The sequence below is a fragment of the Rhinatrema bivittatum genome, chromosome 4 (genome assembly GCF_901001135.1).
Source record: "Rhinatrema bivittatum chromosome 4, aRhiBiv1.1, whole genome shotgun sequence".
Classification (NCBI taxonomy): domain Eukaryota; kingdom Metazoa; phylum Chordata; class Amphibia; order Gymnophiona; family Rhinatrematidae; genus Rhinatrema; species Rhinatrema bivittatum.
In genome coordinates this window covers 85148716-85169452 of record NC_042618.1, presented here as the reverse complement: position 1 = coordinate 85169452, position 20737 = coordinate 85148716, and the positions used below count along the sequence as shown (strand labels likewise).

Genomic DNA, 20737 nt, shown 5'->3' with positions numbered 1-20737 from the left:
CTCAGAGGAGACACTTTACAGCAGCACATGAAAGAAAGGGGACAGCCCATTTGTGCCAGCAGTTTCCTCCTGCTCCTCTGGGCTTCCACCTCCGCTGGAACATGAAACTGCTGTAAGACACATTCACTCCTCATTCACTGGTACATGCGCAAGCACACACTAGTAGCCAAGCGCACTCAGAGGAGACACTTTAGAGCAGCACATGAAAGAAAGGGGACAGCCCATTTGTGCCAGCAGTTTCCTCCTGCTCCTCTGGGCTTCCACCTCCGCTGGAACTAGCCTCTCCTGGACTACAGCACCATGCACATTAATTTGTAACTACCCAGGACAGACTGTGGCTCCCTCCAGAGCCTGCTACATGTGCACCCTGAGGTCACTGCTGAGCAATGGCTGAGACTCCCAGCATCCCAGGGAAAAGAATAGCTGAGCCAGAAATTAAAGCTGTAGAACCCCAGCACTGGGTCAGCAGCCTGAGGAAGCTGAAGCAAGGGCAGTGCAGTGCTCAGAACAGGTTCTGAGTTCTGAAGATGGGCATCTGATCTACACTCACTTCAGTGGGGAACTGGCCAGTATAAGAAAAGACAAATTAGCCCAATCTGTCTGACCCATCCACTCCTGTATCCAACAATAGTATATTAGTACAGTTATTCATGAATGAGAAAGGGGACAAGCAAGATAGCAGAGTTACTTACCTTGTAATAGGTGTTATCCCAGGACAGCAGGATGTAGTCCTCACATATGGGTGATGTCACTGACAGAGCCCGAACGCGGGAAAAACTTCTGTCAAAGTTTCTAGAAACTTTTGACTGGCCCTGTGATGAGCATGCCCAGCATGCCATGATATTCTCTGCCACAGGGGTCTCCCTTCAGTCTCGTTTGTAGTAATAAGTGCAAGCGAAAAAATAAAATGGCAACGGACCCAACTCTGCGGGGTGGCGGGTGGGTTTCATGAGGACTACAACCTGCTGTCCTGTGAGAACACCTATTACAGGTAAGCAACTCTGCTTTATCCCAGGACAAGCAGGATGCTAGTCCTCACATGTAGGTGATTAGCAAGCTAGAGGCTGACTCATTCTGTAATAGGTCAACAGCAGGTAACTCGTGCATCAGGCACAACAACTGAGGTGCCGTGGACTAAGAAGAGGCAGCCTGAATCACAGCAGGCGGCTGTGGAAGGAGTTGGGTATTACACTGGAAATAGGTTTCTCAGGACAGGTTGTCCAAAGGCAGAGTCTGGTCTTCCTTCCTTATCCAAGCAGTAATGAGCTGCAAAGGTGTGCAGAGAACTCCAAGTTGCGGCTCTGCAGATGTCTGCAATGGGTACTGAACGGCAGTGTGCTATGGATGTTGACACAGCCCTAACTGAGTGCGCCTTCACTCGCCCCTGGAGAGAGAGGCCTGCTTTTTCATAGCAGAATGCGATACAGTCTGTTAGCCAGTGGGAGAGAGTTTGTTTGCCCATTGCAACTCCTGGTTTGTTTTTGTCATAAGAAACAAAGAGTTGGGTGGATTTGCTATGGACTGCAGTGCAGTCGCGGTAAAAATGCAAGTGCACGTTTACAGTCCAAGGTGTGTAAAACTCTCTCGCCCTGGTGAGAGTGGGGCCTTGGGAAGAAAGTGGGCAAGACTATGGATTGGTTAAGGTGAAAATCCGTTACCACCTCAGGCAGAAATTTGGGGTGAGTGCGGAGAACCACTCTGTCATGCAGGAACCTTGTGTAGGGTGAGTATGTGACAAGGGCTTGTAACTCTCTGACTCTCCTAGCAGATGTAATGGCTACTAGGAAAAAGATTTTCCATGTAAGAAATTTTACATCACAGGAATGCAAAGGCTCAAACGGAGAGCGCATGAACCTTGCAAGAACTACATTAAGGTCCCATTCAGTAACCCGTGGTCGAATGGGAAGCTTAAGTTGAAGTAAGCCCCTCATAAAGCGACTCATTAGGGGTTGCGCAGTAATTGGGGCATCCCCTATTCCCTTATTGTATGCTGCAATGGCACTTAGGAGTACACACACAAAAGAAGTTTGGAGACCAAAATCAGAGAGGTGACACAGATAGTCTAATAGAGAAGGAGTGGGGCAGGAGAAAGGATCAATACCTTTTTGTGTGCACCACTCGGTAAATCTAGTCCACTTACAGCGGTAAGATTTACGTGTGGAAGGCTTTCGTGAAGCTACGAGAACCCGAGAGACTTGAGTTGAAAGGTTGAGTGGTTGCAGGATCAAGCTTTCAACATCCAAGCTGTTAGGGCAAGGGTTGGTAGGTTCGGATGGTGCAACTTGCCCTGGTTCTGAGTTATGAGAGTGGTGTTGTGCCCAGGCGAATTGGTTCTCTGATCGAGAGGTCGAGGAGTATGGGAAACCATTCTTGTCGAGGCCAATATGGGGCTATGAGGATCATTGACCCTCTGTCCTGCTGTAGCTTCACGAGAGTTTTGGCTATGAGCGGAATCGGAGAATACGCGTATAGAAGCCCTGTGTTCCAGGGGTGAGCAAAGGCGTCCCTGGGGAACATTTGTCGATGGCTGTGGAGGGAGCAGAATCTTTCCACATTGTGGTTCAAATTGGACGCAAAGAGGTCGATGGTTGGGTGACCCCAGCGCTGAAAGATTTTGCTCGCTACACAGGGATCCAGGGACCATTGGTGGGGATGGAAATGTCGACTGAGATTGTCCGCTAGGACATTTTGTATGCCGGCTAGATAAGTGGCCCTGAGATGCATGGAGAGTATTAGGGCCCAGGCCCAAATCTGCACTGCTTCTTGACACAGTAGATAGGAGCCTGTGCCTCCCTGTTTGTTTATGTACCACATTGCTACTGTGTTGTCCGTTTGTATCAGCACAGTCTTGTGTGAGAAGCAGTCCTTGAAGGCATAAAGAACATATCTTATCGCTCAAAGTTCTAAAAAGTTGATTTGGCATTTTCTTTCGAGCGGAGTCCACGTACCTTGAATCTGAAGGTTGCTGACATGAGTTCCACATCCCAAGTTGGATGCATCTGTGGTTAAAGTTATTTGAGAAGTCAGCTGTTGGAACGGTAACCCGGTCCGTAAAGCCAGTTGGCATGTCTACCATTGAAGTGAGAGACGTAACTGGTTGGTGACCCGTATTAGGGTCGACAGTGGCTGAACAGCTTGAAGCCACTGAGACTTTAAGGTCTATTGAGTCCTTCTCATGGCTAACTTTGCCATAGGGGTCACGTGGACTGTAGACGCTATGTGACCCAGAAGTGTAAGGAATTGATGGGCAGAGGCGAAGTTGCAATTGCTCAAGGAGTTTGCAAGATTTGCTAGGATGTTTGCACGGTCGCTTGGAAGAAAAGCTTTTGCAACTGTGGTGTCGAGGTCTGCTCCGATGAAGGTGAGGAGTTGAGATGGGTTCAAATGTGATTTCTGATAGTTGATTAGAAATCCCAGGGAATGCAACAGGGATATGGTGCTTTGCAAGGCTGCGAGAGCTCCTTGTTTGGATGGATTCCTGATGAGCCAATCGTCTAGGTATTTATTATTTATTTTTTATTTTTATATACCGATGTTCCTGTATAATATACATATCGCACCGGTTTACAGGGAACTCAAACTGATGCCTCTTGGGCAGCTTACAATGAAAACAAAATGATAATAAAGAACTTGGACAATAAGGAACTTGCAGAGAACTTACAATTTATTTATTTATTATTTAGGATTTTTATATACTGACATTCTCGATATACATATCAAATAATGAGCAACAAGGCCTAATTAAACTGAAATATAGCACTATAAGGAACGTGAGTACAGAGGGAGAGAGGAATCAGGGTGTATAATGTCATTGTATTCCTCGGGTCTTAGGTCTCCGGGAATGCCTGGGCGAAAAGCCAAGTCTTTAGTTTCTTTTTGAATGTCCTATGGCAGGGCTCTAGGCGGAGATCAGGAGGGAGCGAGTTCCAGAGAGTGGGGCCCGCCGTGGAAAGAGCGCGTTTCCTCAAAGACGTTTTTGCCGGCTGGGTGAGTAGCATGTTCTTGTACACGGAAAGGTAGGGAAAAACATGAATGCTGTTTTTTCTGAGATGCCCAGCTGCAACTGCAAGGCATTTTGTGAACACTAGAGGTGCTGAGGCCAGTCCAAATGGAAGGACTCGATACTGGAAATGTCTTTTTCCCACTACAAATCGTAGATGCTTTCGATGTTGTGGGGAAATGGGAATGTGAGCGTAGGCTTCTTGAAGGTCCAGAGAACAGAGCCAATCTGCCTGTTGCAATAAGGGAAGCATGGACCCCAGGGAGACCATCCTGAATTTTTCTTTTTGAAGAAATTTGTTGAGATTGCAGAGGTCTAGGATGGGGCAGAGACCGCCTGTTTTCTTTGGAATTAGGAAATAGCGGGAGTAGAACCCTCTGCCGTGTTAAGACCGGGGAACGGTTTTGACTGCCCTGGTAGTCAGCAGAGAGTTCTGACTGCAGCTGAGATGTTATCACGCTGTGTGACCACAGAGAAATGGGTGGGGAATCCGGGGGTAACGTTTGGCATTTTAGACGGTACCCCCTGTTCAAGATGGCTAACACCCACTGATCTGTGTTGATGAGACTCCATTGGTGTTTGAAGTAATGGAGTCAACCTCCTACAGGCAAATTGGGTTCAGGGTTGTTGAAGGGGCTGCTGCTCTCTGGTATCCCTTTCAAAAACCAGACGCTGGTCCTGTTTGTGGGGGTGGCTGAGTTTTTGCCTGTTTTGGTTTACATGGACGTCCTCTCTGAGGTTGACAGAAAGGGCGTGTAAAGAAGTAGGTGGATAGTACCTACAAGGCCTATAGAAGGGCTTTCTGGTATCACGTCTGATTGGTTTCCGTGCTGAGGATGGCTGGACCGATGGCAACCTGGATAGCTGGTGTAGTGTCTCATGGTGATCTTTAAGTAGAGAGACAGTGGCTTGGATCTTCTCTCCAAAGAGATTGTCTCCCGTACATGGGAGATCCACCAGCCTTTCTTGGACTTCTAATCTGAGATCCGAGGCCTTCAGCCAAGCCCACCTCCGTGCACTAATTCCAGCAGCTGATAGACGGGTAGATGTTTCAAAAATAAGAGTCATATGCGGCCCGTACTTTATGTGTGCCTGACTCCAGCCCTTTGTCAATAAGAGCATTGACTAACACTTGCTGTTGCTGAGGGAGAGTATCCGCTATGTCCTGAACTTGTTTCTACAAGTTCCTTTGATATTGGGTCATGTATAACTGATATGCCGCAATACGGGTCACAAGCATGGATCCTTGGAACTCTTTCCTCCCTAAACCATCCAGAAAGTTTTGTTTTTTTCCTGGAGGAGCAGATAAATGTGGTTTCGGCTTCCTTGCTTTTTTCTGAGTTGATTCAACAACAAATGAATGATGTGGCAACTGTGGTTTTTGAAAACCTGATGTATGTTGGACCAGGTATGTTGCGTCTGTTCTCCTATTGACGGCTAGCACAGAACAGGGATGCTCCCATAGGTGATGCTGAAGTTCCAGGAGTACTTCATGGATGGGTATCGCTATGACCTTTTTTGGTGCATCAACAAACTGGAGGACTTCAAGGGTTTTAAGTCTGGTATCCTCTTCAGCAAGTAATTCAAAAGGAATGGTATCAGCCATTTCCTTTATGAAGTGTTGAAAAGAAAGTTCCTCTGGTGGGGACTTCCTTCTTTCTTTTGGTGGAGAAGGTTCAGATGCAAGGTCACCAGTATCAGTATCAACATCCTCCCAAGGACTGTGTTGAGGCTGGAAATGGGATCCAGGAGGATCTAAAGGGTCCTGTAGAAGAAGATGCTTTTTCATCTATGCAGATTTTGATGGTTGTTTTGGAATCTGCTTTGGTATCAGAGGCAGAAAAGGCATCGACGGGGAACCGAAAGGCATCAATGGCAGCGATGGGAACCGATGATCGGCATCATCCGATGGACCAGGCTGTAAAGGCATCGATGGACCAGGGAATGGCATCGAAGGCATCAATGGAATACAGGACTTTTGTAAGCCCGATGGCCCTGGTAACGGATCAGAGTCTCCGTCATCGTCCTCAGATGAGCCTGGGATGGGTATTGCTGCTGTCATCGGTAGATGTTTTGGTATGGACGGCGTCGATGGAGGCATCAAAAGAACCGTCAATAGTATCGCCACATTTGTTGGGAAGGCACCAAGTAAGGCATTGAGTCTTGTGAGAAGAGGAGCAAACATCCTTGGCTCTGGTGTTGGTGTCAATGGTTGCATCAGTGTCGGTGGAGGTTGAAATTTTTGTAAGGCTTTGATGACTGCCTGTTGAATCATGGAAGTCACTTCTTCCCTGGAGACTGGGACAGGGTCCACTGTCGCAGGACAAGGTAATGCTGGCGCTACTGGCCCTTCCACAGCAGAATGTGGTGGCACAGTCTCTGACACTGATGCCGGTGGAGAGTGGCTCTTGTACCCAGACCCATTTTTTTCATCGGTTCGACGTCCTCCGAAGCCGATGCGGACATCGATTCTCCCGATGGAACTGAGTTGGAATGGTGTTGATAGCGTCGTTTCTCTCGATGGTCTTGGCTGGATATCGAAGAGGACGCTATGGAAGATCCAGATGGGGGGGGGATCGGTGACGGACGGTCATCAGACTTTTTCTTTCCTCGATGTTTTTCAACAGAGGAAGGAATTTTCTTCGGTGATCGTGCAGAAGATGATGATGGAGTAATCTTTTTGAAAAGTTCCTCCATTTTATCCAGTCGGGCACGCCTGCCCTTGGGTGTCATCTGGCGCAGGTGGAACATGTGCGGACATCATGGCCTGATCCCAGGCAGAGAACACAGATGTCATGAGGGACACCTTTTGGATCCCATGGCCATTATAAAACTTTTAGGCCGAGTAATGGTCAGTGGCCTGCGGATACTGATAGTAAAGTATCTGAAATCGACGGAAAAAAGACTCCAAAGAGTACTCACTGAACGGGATGTCGAAGGGAGACCAGAGAGGGAAATTTTCTGACAGAAAATATTATTATTCCGTGAGGAAAAAATGGTGAGTTCCTTCAACGCAAGGCTAAAAGCAGCGTGGAAAAAAAGAGACCGAGGGGAGACCCCTGTGGCTGCAGGGATCATGGCATGCTGGGCATGCTCAGTGGGCTCAGTGTGCCAGTCAAAAGTCTCTAGAAACTTTGACAGAAGTTTTCCGTAATAGGGCTCCATCGATGATGTCACCCATATGTGAGGACTACATCCTGCTGTCCTGGGATAAACAAGCGAACACAGCAAGTGCACAGAAATAAGTGACATTCGCTTCTGCAGCACACAACAGAGGAGAATCTATATCACCCTGAAGGAACTGTGCCAAGATACAGGCGTGGGTGTGAGGAAGGGCCGCCCGGCTGGGGCACTCACCATTCAGCACAATGATGTCAAAATCACCGTTGCTGATGGGCTGGCTTTGGTACGTGATGCATGCGTGGAAGCAGCCTGTCCGGTGCAGGGTGAGACGCAGGAACACCTGGCACGTCTGTCTGTTTGAGACCACCGACTTTTCAAACAAAGCTTCTGAGCTGGATTCCTCTGAATGACCCAGCTTAGGAAAGAAAGTAAGAAAGAAAGAAATAGTTATCCTCAGCATCCCTGCAGGGTGTCTCACAAGCTATATTACTTCTAAAATGCCAGTCAGCAGACCGGAGAAATGTTTATTTTCTTAGATAACGTTCCTCCCAGGAGAGTAATGTATATTAGATACAGTTATCTCTGTTAATCCTAGTTACAGTACCAGTGCAGCACACACAAAATGAAATCCCCCTGGGAGAAGAGTGGGAAGGGAGGAGCTCACATAGCATTCACCAATCTCACTTTCCTTTCCTGCTACAGTTAGAGATTTTTCCTTCTTGGCAGGCAGATGCAGTCTCTGGGTCCCCAATCAGCCGAAGCTTTCCCTTGCTGGGAAATCATCGTTGAAGCTATCTTGACTCCATGAGGCTGGAACTGCTGCAGAGGAACAGAAGCCGTGCGATCGTGGCACGCAGGAGAAGAGGGGAATCCAGGTATAGCACTGTCCCATTGGTTATCCTCCTTCCACCATGTCTCTGAGATGCCAATTAAGTCTATGTCATCATTCACTGCTACACACTCTAACTCTCCTCTCTTACTTCTGGCATTGGCATACAGACATTTCAAAGTGTGGTTTTTGTTTGTATTAACAACCTGCTTTTCAGTTGTTAGGGATAATTTGGAAATCTTTTGCTCAGGTGATTTTTTACATATAGACATATGGACTATGTTTGCATTTAATGGAACCTCTCTGTTGGGATGCCCTAACTCTCCTGTTTCATTAGTATCCTTCAAGGATACATTTCTCCGAACCATGCACTGCTGAGCGACTGTCGGCTTTCCCCCTTGTTCTAGTTTTAAAGCTGCATGCTGCCTAATACCTCCTGAGGCTCAAAAGGAACTACCACTTTTAGTGCAGGCCTCCCTGAGTAAAGTAATTGCCAGGCTGCATGGAAGAGCCACAGGCATGGCCCAGCATAGTCCCTTGCCTTTGATACTCAAAGTAACTTGAGCCACAACCTGAGGCAGCTCCTTGCTGCTATTCTGCACAGAGTAGCTGGAACCACACAGCTACTTAAGTTTTCCAATTATTTCTCCATCTCTAATAAGAAATGACAAAACCTTCTGGGTACAGAGCAGTGCACGTGCAATGCTTACTGGAGAAAGATCTCACCTCATGGATGGCCACACCGTAATTTTCCTCATCATTTAGGGACAGCGAATTACTGGTGGGGTTGTCATACTCATCTCTTGGGATGATTTGAAGGGTGTGCTGCTGTCCGCTTAGTAGTACAAGCGTGGAGAAATGGCAGACAATCTTGGTCTTGGAAGGAACAACCATCCCTGAAAAACAAAGTATCACACTAGGAACCCAAGGATACAAACATAGGAGGGTTCCCTAATGCATCGAGATGAGTCATGAGGACTTGTGGGATGCACTGACCTGGCTGAAAGGTTTTATAGTAGGGACTGTAAGCCACATTGAGGCCGCCAAGTTTGATGGTGATTTCATAGCGCCCTGCCCTGCGCACAGTAAATGCCACTTTGATGACGCTGGAATTGAACTCTTGAAGCACTTCCTGAGTTACTGGAATTTCCATCGTTAACTCCATGTGGGAGACATGAACTCGCAGACCCACAGGGTGCTGCGCAGGGAACGGCTGCCCATTCTTATAGAATAACTGCAAGAGCGAAACAACACACAGTCAGCCTACTCAAGCCACAGCAAAGGGTCCTACCAAAAATAAAACATTAAAAGCAAACTTTCTTCCTCCCTGACTATTGGGTTTCTCAGAATTCTATTACAATAATTTAAACAGTACTGGAGAAAAGTGTGTGACTTTATTCAAACTGTTACTGAGGTTATATTACACTGGCATCTCTTGGGGCTAGACATTCAAGTGGCGTGATATTCGGCCACTTACCTGGTTAACTTCTAGCGGGATAACTCTTTATCTGGCTAGAAATTAGCTGGATATGACGAGGGTGTTACTGGAGCATGTGGTAAGCGGAGTTAGCCAGTGAACCCCACCAGCTAACTCTGGCCACGCTGTAGGCAGGACTGAAGTGAGCCAGATATACCTACCTGGTTAATTTTTAAGGTAGCCAAGTATATTCAGTAGCACTGCTGAGTCGCTGAATATCCTGGTTAAGTTAGCCGGATAGGTGTATCTGGCCACTCAGCAGCTGAATATTAGCCCCTTGGTGTTTATTTTGGTTGCCATTGATACCAGCTGCAACCTCACAAGAGGATAAGCTTGCTCATCTCCCAGGGTTTAAATGCAGCACAATATGAATTAATTGGCATTAAGATGCTATGATTTGTTGGCTCTGAAACGTAGCTCATGATGATGTAGAAAGACAAACACATTCTTTGATTCTATTTGGAAGACATTTGAGACCTGGCATAAGAATACATTGCCTGCACCGGGAAAGGAAGTAGTGTAGCTGGAGAAGCTAGGCCCCAAAGTCATGGGAGTCTCCAGGCGTTGGGCAGAAGATGGTGCAATAGGGAGACTGAAAGAGATCACTGGGATGACTTTGGCAGGAACCGGAGTCACAGTTTGCTGGAATAGCCTTCTGGGAGTTCTTAATATCCTGGCCTCAGTTTAGGACATACCCAATGCTGGTCCAAAGGAGAACCTTTGGGGCATATCCACCTCTCTATCCTCAGATTTATTCAAATATCAGCAGCCTCCAGAGCTCTGTTGCACATTCCCAGACCACATCTCCCAGGGCCAAGGATTCAAACCCTGGCTGCCCTGATGATTGGACATTTGTTAGCATGGAGGATTCAACATGCTCATCATACAAAGAGGATGAACTCTGTGTTAGGATTTTGCCTGCTACGCAGCCTCCTCTTACTTTGCTACCTCCTGCAATGATGCCTCCCCACCTCTAAGGAGCTTCCAGCCATCACAGCCAGTTGCTCCATGACCACCTTACTTAGCCTGTCTTGTAACCTCCACTCCACCAGGTGACCTCAGTGAATTTGATCTTCAGCCTTGCCAAGCTCCTCACTGCCTAAACCACACCCAATTTATTTATTTATAACTTTTCTATACCGAAGTTCAAATAACAGAGTTAATTATCACTCCGGTTTACATTGCAACCATAAAAACAGTGACAAAGTTGTCTTACATAGAACAAGGGGAGAGAAAAACTTGGATACAGCTTAGGCATGGGGAGTAACGTGTCAGAACTGGTAAGAACTGATAAGAGTTGGCTTTTTGGGGTAACAAGGTATTCCGAGGGCGGGGTAGGAATGAGGGATTGGAAGGGGGTTGGAAGGTGAGGGGGGGAGGGTAGCGGAGGGTTACCATAGATTTAATGAAACTAATATACATATATTAAATAGCTTAGGCAGCGGAAGAAAAAGTGCTTAGGCATCTGAGCTTAGGAAGAGAAGGTCCGTGGAGGATGAGGCAAGGACGAGTGTTATGGGAAGGCTTGTCCAGACCTATGTAACCCAGCCTCGCTAGTGTAACTTTGACTTCTCATGGAATCACCCTTGTTTCCTGCCTTGTACCTCTGGGCCTTCTTGCTCCTTGCCTTGTGGCCTATGAACCTTCCTATTCCTATTGTCTTGCTCTGTGGCCTACATTAGGCCCTTGTGGCTTCCAGGCCTCTCTTTGTACCTAGGGGCCATCGCCAAAGGGCCTTTAGTCTTCTCTATTCTCTGTTCAGTGTTACCCTTGTCTGCCTTGTCCAAGTTGTGCCCTACTCTGCCTTGTTAGTCTTGTCATGCCCTGCCAGTCCTGTCTGAACTTTGACTTCTCATGGAGTCACCCTTGGCTCTCTGACCTGACCCTTTGTCCAAGCCTTGCCTGCAGTGCGTGTCCAAGCCATTTGCCAGACTATTCAGGCTTCCTCCTGCCTGCATACACTCACTGGAGTAGATTTTCAAAGGGTTATGCGCGTAATCCCCGAAAACCTACCCCAAACCCCCACTGCGCGCGCCGAGCCTATCTTGCATAGGCTGCCGGCGCACGCAAAGCCCCGGGATGAAACAGACTGGGTGTTACGAAAGTGATATTGAGAGTAAGCCATCCAGCTTGTATGTATGTTCTTATCCAGTCTGTATGGGGTTATGTTTCTTTTACTACTCTGTATGTGTATCTAAGGGATGACAGGATGTGCATGATTTAGTGTTAGAGGAAGCAGCAGGATGTATGTATGTTCTTATCCAGTCTGTATGGGGTTATGTTTCTTTTACTACTCTGTATGTGTATCTATGGGATGACAGGATGTGCATGATTTAGTGTTAGAGGAAGCAGCAGGATGCATGTATGTTCTTATCCAGTCTGTATGGGGTTATGTTTCTCTTACTACTCTGTATGTGTATCTAAGGGATGACAGGATGTGCATGATTTAGTGTTAGAGGAAGCAGCAGGATGCATGTATGTTCTTATCCAGTCTGTATGGGGTTATGTTTCTTTTACTACTCTGTATGTGTATCTATGGGATGACAGGATGTGCATGATTTAGTGTTAGAGGAAGCAGCAGGATGTATGTATGTTCTTATCCAGTCTGTATGGGGTTATGTTTCTTTTACTACTCTGTATGTGTATCTAAGGGATGACAGGATGTGCATGATTTAGTGTTAGAGGAAGCAGCAGGATGTATGTATGTTCTTATCCAGTCTGTATGGGGTTATGTTTCTTTTACTACTCTGTATGTGTATCTAAGGGATGACAGGATGTGCATGATTTAGTGTTAGAGGAAGCAGCAGGATGTATGTATGTTCTTATCCAGTCTGTATGGGGTTATGTTTCTTTTACTACTCTGTATGTGTATCTATGGGATGACAGGCAGCACATGATTTAGTGTTAGAGGAAGCAGCAGGATGTATGTATGTTCTTATCCAGTCTGTATGGGGTTATGTTTCTCTTACTACTCTGTATGTGTATCTATGGGATGACAGGCAGCGCATGATTTAGTGTTAGAGGAAGCAGCAGGATGCATGTATGTTCTTATCCAGTCTGTATGGGTTATGTTTCTCTTACTACTCTGTATGTGTATCTATGGGATGACAGGATGTGCATGATTTAGTGTTAGAGGAAGCAGCAGGATGCATGTATGTTCTTATCCAGTCTGTATGGGGTTATGTTTCTTTTACTACTCTGTATGTGTATCTATGGGATGACAGGCAGCACATGATTTAGTGTTAGAGGAAGCAGCAGGATGTATGTATGTTCTTATCCAGTCTGTATGGGGTTATGTTTCTTTTACTACTCTGTATGTGTATCTATGGGATGACAGGATGTGCATGATTTAGTGTTAGAGGAAGCAGCAGGATGCATGTATGTTCTTATCCAGTCTGTATGGAGTTATGTTTCTCTTACTACTCTGTATGTGTATCTATGGGATGACAGGCAGCGCATGATTTAGTGTTAGAGGAAGCAGCAGGATGTATGTATGTTCTTATCCAGTCTGTAATGGGTTATGTTTCTTTTACTACTCTGTATGTGTATCTATGGGATGACAGGATGTGCATGATTTAGTGTTAGAGGAAGCAGCAGGATGTATGTATGTTCTTATCCAGTCTGTATGGAGTTATGTTTCTTTTACTACTCTGTATGTGTATCTATGGGATGACAGGCAGCGCATGATTTAGTGTTAGAGGAAGCAGCAGGATGTATGTATGTTCTTATCCAGTCTGTATGGGGTTATGTTTCTTTTACTACTCTGTATGTGTATCTATGGGATGACAGGATGTGCATGATTTAGTGTTAGAGGAAGCAGCAGGATGTATGTATGTTCTTATCCAGTCTGTATGGGGTTATGTTTCTTTTACTACTCTGTATGTGTATCTATGGGATGACAGGCAGCACATGATTTAGTGTTAGAGGAAGCAGCAGGATGTATGTATGTTCTTATCCAGTCTGTATGGGGTTATGTTTCTCTTACTACTCTGTATGTGTATCTATGGGATGACAGGCAGCACATGATTTAGTGTTAGAGGAAGCAGCAGGATGTATGTATGTTCTTATCCAGTCTGTATGGGGTTATGTTTCTCTTACTACTCTGTATGTATATCTATGGGATGACAGGATGTGCATGATTTAGTGTTAGAGGATGCAGCAGGATGTATGTATGTTCTTATCCAGTCTGTAATGGGTTATGTTTCTTTTACTACTCTGTATGTGTATCTATGGGATGACAGGATGTGCATGATTTAGTGTTAGAGGAAGCAGCAGGATGTATGTATGTTCTTATCCAGTCTGTAATGGGTTATGTTTCTCTTACTACTCTGTATGTGTATCTATGGGATGACAGGCAGCGCATGATTTAGTGTTAGAGGAAGCAGCAGGATGTATGTATGTTCTTATCCAGTCTGTAATGGGTTATGTTTCTTTTACTACTCTGTATGTGTATCTATGGGATGACAGGATGTGCATGATTTAGTGTTAGAGGAAGCAGCAGGATGTATGTATGTTCTTATCCAGTCTGTATGGGGTTATGTTTCTTTTACTACTCTGTATGTGTATCTATGGGATGACAGGCAGCACATGATTTAGTGTTAGAGGAAGCAGCAGGATGTATGTATGTTCTTATCCAGTCTGTAATGGGTTATGTTTCTTTTACTACTCTGTATGTGTATCTATGGGATGACAGGCAGCGCATGATTTAGTGTTAGAGGAAGCAGCAGGATGTATGTATGTTCTTATCCAGTCTGTAATGGGTTATGTTTCTTTTACTACTCTGTATGTGTATCTATGGGATGACAGGCAGCACATGATTTAGTGTTAGAGGAAGCAGCAGGATGTATGTATGTTCTTATCCAGTCTGTAATGGGTTATGTTTCTTTTACTACTCTGTATGTGTATCTATGGGATGACAGGATGTGCATGATTTAGTGTTAGAGGAAGCAGCAGGATGTATGTATGTTCTTATCCAGTCTGTATGGGGTTATGTTTCTTTTACTACTCTGTATGTGTATCTATGGGATGACAGGATGTGCATGATTTAGTGTTAGAGGAAGCAGCAGGATGTATGTATGTTCTTACAACAGCTAATACAACTTTCACGTGGGAGCCCTTGCATAATACTGCCAGCCATATATCTTGAAAATACATGGCAGACAGCCACTAGGAAATACTTCTTCCTGCAGCTGCTGTGGCCTCTCCTGATAGACTATTGATTATCCGGGCGAGAACAAGAGAGCAAAATAGGCAGAGGAGGAGGTGGGAGCAGGAGTAGGTCTCAAGAGAAGTGATTCCTACTGACTTCTCAACACACAATAAAGCTCTGGAATTTGTTGCCAGAGGATGTGGTTAGTGCAGTTAGTGTAGCTGGGTTCAAAAAAGGTTTGGATAAGTTCTTGGAGGAGAAGTGCATTAACTGCTATTAATTAAGTTTACTTAGGGAATAGCCACTGCTATTAATTGCATCAGTAGCATGGGATCTTCTTAGTGTTTGGGTAATTGCCAGGTTCTTGTGGCCTGGATTGGCCACTGTTGGAATCAGGATGCTGGGCTTGATGGACCCTTGATCTGACCCAGCATGGCAATTTCTTATGTTCTTATGTTCTCCTGGCTCCCAGCCAGCAGAAAAGACTTCAGTCCAATCCAGAGTCTCCCTCCCTCTTTATCAGCAGCAGATGAGTGGAAGAAACATTGAGGACAGGAAGATGAGGCGGCAGTAGCAGCATTTCTCCCTTATGCTCCTGCTTTCACATCCAGGCCCCATGGGGTGGAGAGAGCATCGGCAGCCTCACTGCCAGGCCAGGCAGAGGAAGATAAAGTTGGTGTCCTGTTGGGCCCATATGAACAGGAGTTGATGATATCACGTTCTGATCTGGTGAAGGAGGAGGGAACAACCTCTCACTGGCCAGGGAAAGGAGAAGGAAGCAAGAGCAGCTTCCTGTCATACCCAATAAAAGAGAAGTCAGCCAACTCCTGCCCAGACTGAAGAGGAAGAGCAGCCGTCTGCTGGCTCTGCGACACATCTGTTGAGAGCCACTAACTTACAGGTCAATCCTGTAAAGTCCGCGGTTTCCCCGTTCCTAACCCGCTTTCTACTCACTTTCCGGCCGCGTTAGCCCTTCCTGCGATCCCCAATCCCCTTTAACGTACTCTTACCGCGTCCTTAAATCCCCGGGCAACCCCTTCCGCTCACAGCATGTATATTGCATGCAAACGAACGAATTAGCTATTCCCTACCATCCAGTAACGCGCGCCCCGACTATCGCTTTTTTACCCTGCCGTTTTGCCGCGCGTTTAACCTGCTAACTTACCGCCTACCCCTACCCCGCGTTAGAGGCAGGGGTAATGGTAGACGGCAAACTTTCCCCCAGCCCCTGCTCACCTGCCCTGGCCGCGTCCATGGATGCTGGTCTCCAGGGCAGCCCCAGTCCTCTCCCCTCCTCCCGAAGCAACAAAAGCGATTTTCCCATTCCCTTTTCCATTCACATGCAAGTAGAATAAACTCATCGCGTAAAATAATAATTTCAAGGGTTTTACACGAACAGGGGCTGCTTTCGCCCGTGCAGGCGTCCATCTTCGCGGGCAGCTGGAGGCAGGGAGCCGCGGTCGTCCTCGTCGATGTCCGTCTCCAGAGGGGGGCTGCAAAAAAAGTAAGTCGCTTCGTCGCTTTACACTGCCAGTCCTCTCTCCCCTCCTCCCGGAGCAAGGCTGCTTTTCGCGCCTTGCTTTGGGAGGAGGGGAGAGAGGACTGGCAGTCCCGAGCGTAGGATTGCCCGTCCTCTCTCCCCTCTCTCTCTCGCAACTTTTTTTTTTTCGCTTTTTTTCCGCTTTTGTTGCTTCGGGAGGAGAGGAGAGGGCTGACAATGCCGAGCGTCGGAGAACCATCCACTTCCTGGTACCTGTCATTTCAAATGTCATTTGAAATGACAGATACCAGCGTGTCCGTGAAGTGTTAGGCCCGCGCACCCAGGTTACTGTATAGGTGCTGTATAGCGCTCTATACAGTAAAACGGATTGCGCGGGCCCAACGCTTCACGGACGCTTCTTAGACGCAGCTTGCATTTGCAAATTATTTACATACAGGATCGAGTGGTAGGTGAGCTGCACTGTGCGTGCGGCAACCGCGGGTGCGCCGGGCACTAACGCAGCTCTTCCTACTGTTGAGATTACTTTCCTGATAATCTCCTTTTCCTTAGTGTAGGCAGATGGACTCAGAACAAGTGGGTATAGTGTGCTCGTGCTAGCAGTTGGAGACGGATCTGACGTCAGCACGGGTACATATACCCCCACAGGAAGTGAGACAATTCAGTAATCTTCCTTGCAAAAGCTGTTATGGATATATGTGTACTGATGATCAATGAAATAGTGAAAACAGGATTCCCCTGACCGATTGATAGTAGCTGGAGACCGCCAGCATTCCCAACCGGAAGGCGTCGACACCTGGTAGAGTGGACGCACTCATGTAAGAAGTGATAAGGCTTACCTTGAATCGGTGAAACCCCTGTATACTGGCAGCCGGGCGGGATGCTGAGTCCATCTGTCTACACTAAGGAAAACGAGATTATCAGGTAAGTAATCTCAACATTTCCTAGCGTGTAGCCAGATGGACTCAGAACAAGTGGGATGTACAAAAGCTTTACTCCCGGACTGGGTGGAAGGCTGCCTGAGGACCGCTCTCGCAAATGCCGTGTCCTCCCTGGCCTGGACATCCAGACGGTAGAACCTGGAGAAGGTATGGAGGGAGGACCATGTCACCGCTTTACATATTTCTGCAGGCGACAGCATCCTAGATTCCGCCCAAGATGCTGCTTGGGCTCTGGTAGAATGAGCCGTGACTTGTAGAGGCGGTGACTTCCCGGCCTCTACGTAGGCCGCTCTGATGACTTCTTTAATCCAGCGGGCGATGGTGGGCCGAGAGGCCGCTTCTCCTTGTTTCTTCCCGCTGTGCAGGACGAACAGATGGTCTGTCTTTCGTACTGTGTCTGTCATTTCCAGATATCTGGGCAGCAATCTGCCGATGTCGAGATGGCGTAGCAAAAGCCCTTCTTCAGATTTCTTCAAACCCGCCGTGGTTGGCAAGGATATGGTTTGATTGAGGTGAAACTGAGAGACTACCTTCGGCAAGAAGGATGGAACCGTGCGAAGATGGATAGCCTCTGGAGTGATCCTAAGGAAGGGATCACGGCAGGACAGCGCCTGTAGCTCCGAGATACGGCGTGCTGAACATACGGCCAGCAAAAACACCATCTTCAAAGTTAGAGAACGGAGAGACAGGCCCCGAAGGGGTCTGAAGGTGGATCCCGCGAGGAAATCCAAAACTATGTTGAGGTTCCACAGAGGCACTAGCCACTTCAGTGGCGGACGAATGTGCTTGACTCCTTTCAGGAAGCGGGAAACATCTGAGTGCGTGGCAATGGTCTTGCCATACCTCCTGGGACCGTAGCAAGACAGCGCAGCCACCTGAACCTTGATGGAGCTGAGGGAGAGACCCTTCTGAAGTCCATCTTGCAGGAAATCCAACACAATAGGGATTGTGGTCGCATGTGGATTGGTGCCGTGAGTGTCGCACCAGGCTTCAAATACTCTCCAGATCCTTACGTAGGTGAGGGATGTGGAGAACTTGCGAGCTCGGAGGAGTGTATCTATCACCGGCTCCGAGTAACCTCTTTTCTTCAGTCTAGCCCTCTCAATGGCCAGACCGTAAGAGAGAATTGAGCTGGATCCTCGTGAAGGATGGGACCTTGACGTAGCAGGTCCCTGAGCGGAGGCAGGGGAAGGGGCTCCCCTGCCGGTAGTCTTCTCATGTCCGCATACCAGGGTCTTCTTGGCCAGTCTGGTGCCACTAGAAGAACTAGGCCCCGGTGCTTCTGAATCTTGTGGATAAGGGTGCCCAGCAGGGGCCACGGAGGAAAGGCGTATAGCAGGGCCCCTGGAGGCCATGGCTGAACCAGGGCGTCGATCCCGTGAGAGAACGGATCTCGCTTGCGGCTGAAGTATCTGGGTACTTGAGCATTGGACCTGTCCGCTAATAAGTCCATGTCCGGAATCCCCCAGTGATCCACAATCATCTGGAAGGCTGTGGGCGACAGCTGCCATTTCCCCGGGTTTAGGCTTTCTCTGCTGAGGAAGTCTGCCATGGTGTTGTCCCTTCCGGCAATGTAGACGGCGGAGATGTCCTGAAGATTCGCCTCTGCCCAAGCCATCAGCGGGGCTATCTCTAGAGACACCTGTCGGCTTCTGGTTCCGCCCTGACGGTTGATGTATGCCACCATGGTGGCGTTGTCGGACATCACTCTGACTGCCCGGTTCCGCAGTCTGTGAGTAAATTGCAGGCAAGCTAACCGGATTGCCCGTGCCTCTAGGCGGTTGATGTTCCACCCTGACTCTTCTCTGTTCCACCGCCCTTGTGCGGCGAGTTCTTCGCAGTGTGCTCCCCATCCGCTCAGGCTGGCATCTGTGGTGAGCAGAATCCACGTGGGGGAGGACATCTTCGACCCCCTGCTCGTGTGGTTGGACTGCAACCACCACCGTAACTGGGTCCGCACTCTGGCTGGTAGAGGTAGATGCACGGAGTAATTCCGGAAGCGGGGGCTCCAGCGAGAGAGCAGGGAGCTTTGTAGAGGTCTCATATGGGCCCTTGCCCAGGGTACCACTTCCAGAGTGGATGCCATGAGGCCGAGAACCTGCAGATAATCCCAAGCTATGGGCTGGCTGGCTCCCATCAAGGACCAGAGACGCGTCTGAAGTTTTAACCTTCTCTTGGTGGTGAGACTGACTTTGTCTGCCTGGGTGTCGAACTGGACTCCCAGGTATTCCAGTGATTGGGAAGGCTGTAGGCAGCTCTTGTTTAGGTTGACTACCCATCCCAGGCTTTCCAGAAGGGCGATCACTCTGTTGGTTGCCCGATGGCTCTCCTCTTGTGATTTCGCCCTGATCAGCCAATCGTCTAGGTAGGGATGGACCAGGATTCCTTCCCGTCTGAGCGCCGCTGCTACCACCACGATCACCTTGGTGAAGGTCCGCGGCGACATGGCTAGCCCAAAGGGCAAAGCCCGGAACTGGAAGTGGTGTCCCAGAACCTTGAAGCGTAGGTAGTGCTGATGATCCTGATGGATCGGGATATGCAGGTAGGCTTCTGACAAGTCTAAGGCCGTGAGGATTTCTCCTGGCTGTACTGCGGTCTTGACTGAGCGCAGAGTTTCCATGCGAAACCTCGGGACCCTTAAGTATCGGTTGACTGACTTGAGGTCCAGGACAGGCTGGAAAGTGCCCTCTTTCTTGGGTACTATGAAATAAATGGAATAATGTCCAGAATCCATTTCCCATGCAGGTACTGGGATTATGGCTTTCAAGGACAGGAGCCTCGCCAGGGTAGCTTCCAATGCTGCCTTCTTGTGGATTGGACATGGAGATTCCACAAACCTGTCCGGAGGGAGATGATGAAAGTCCAGATAATATCCCTCTCGGATGATGGCGAGGACCCACTGATCCAACGTAATCACGACCCATCTGGGGTAGAAGAGGGTTAACCTGCCCCCTATGGCTCCGTCCCCTGGATGGATCGGCTGATTCTCATTGGAGGCACGGCCGGGCCCTGAACCCGAGCCGGCTCCCCTCTTATGCTGCTTGGTCCGAAAGGACTGGTTCCTGGCATGAGGACGAGGTGCCTGGTAGCGACTCCTATAGGGAGTGAAGCGTTGGGAGCTTTTGCCTCTGGATGGCCTTGGAAAGGCGCGCTGGTTCCTCTTGAACCTATCTTCTGGCAGTCAAGGTACTGGAGAGGCGCCCCATGTGCTGGCCAGTTTATCAAGGTCGCTGCCGAACAGGAGAGAGCCCTTAAAGAGCATTCTGGTGAGGCGTGTCTTAGAAGGAGCATCGGCTGACCAATTCCGTATCCAGAGCTGCCTCCTGGCAGCTACAGAGGATGAGATCCCCTTGGCTGTTGTACGGACTAGGTCGGATGCAGCATCCGTGAGGAACGAGAGAGCGGACTCCATATGTCTGCTGCTGGAGCATTGTTCCTGACCTGTGACAAACAGGAACGCGTCACCACTGTGCAGCAGGTTGCGATTCGCAAAGATAGAGCTACCACCTCAAAGGTCTGTTTCAGGATGGCGTCCAGTCGCCGGTCATGAGGGTCCTTGAGGGCCGCCCCCCCCTCAACTGGAATGGTAGTGCGCTTGACCACCGCGCTAACCAAGGTGTCCACCTGAGGGCACGCCAGCATCTCCTTGATTGCCGGATCCAGGGGGTACATGCCCATCAGGGCCCGACCCCTTTGAATGAGGCCTCCAGCGCATTCCAC

The 20737-nt window shown here is 48.2% G+C and overlaps 1 protein-coding gene across 6 annotated transcripts in view; it reads right to left on the bottom strand.

The window, feature by feature from the left end:
* AREL1 (apoptosis resistant E3 ubiquitin protein ligase 1) overlaps positions 1-20737 on the bottom strand; it is a 295300-nt gene that overhangs the window by 169370 nt on the left and 105193 nt on the right. For all 6 annotated transcript variants that reach the window (XM_029598425.1, XM_029598426.1, XM_029598429.1 and 3 more), the window contains exons 5-7: positions 8949-9186; positions 8679-8848; positions 7358-7538 (exon numbers count right to left, since the gene is read on the bottom strand). In XM_029598425.1, the coding sequence (XP_029454285.1) occupies positions 7358-7538; positions 8679-8848; positions 8949-9186 (589 nt within the window). The remainder of the gene's footprint in view (positions 1-7357; positions 7539-8678; positions 8849-8948; positions 9187-20737) is intronic.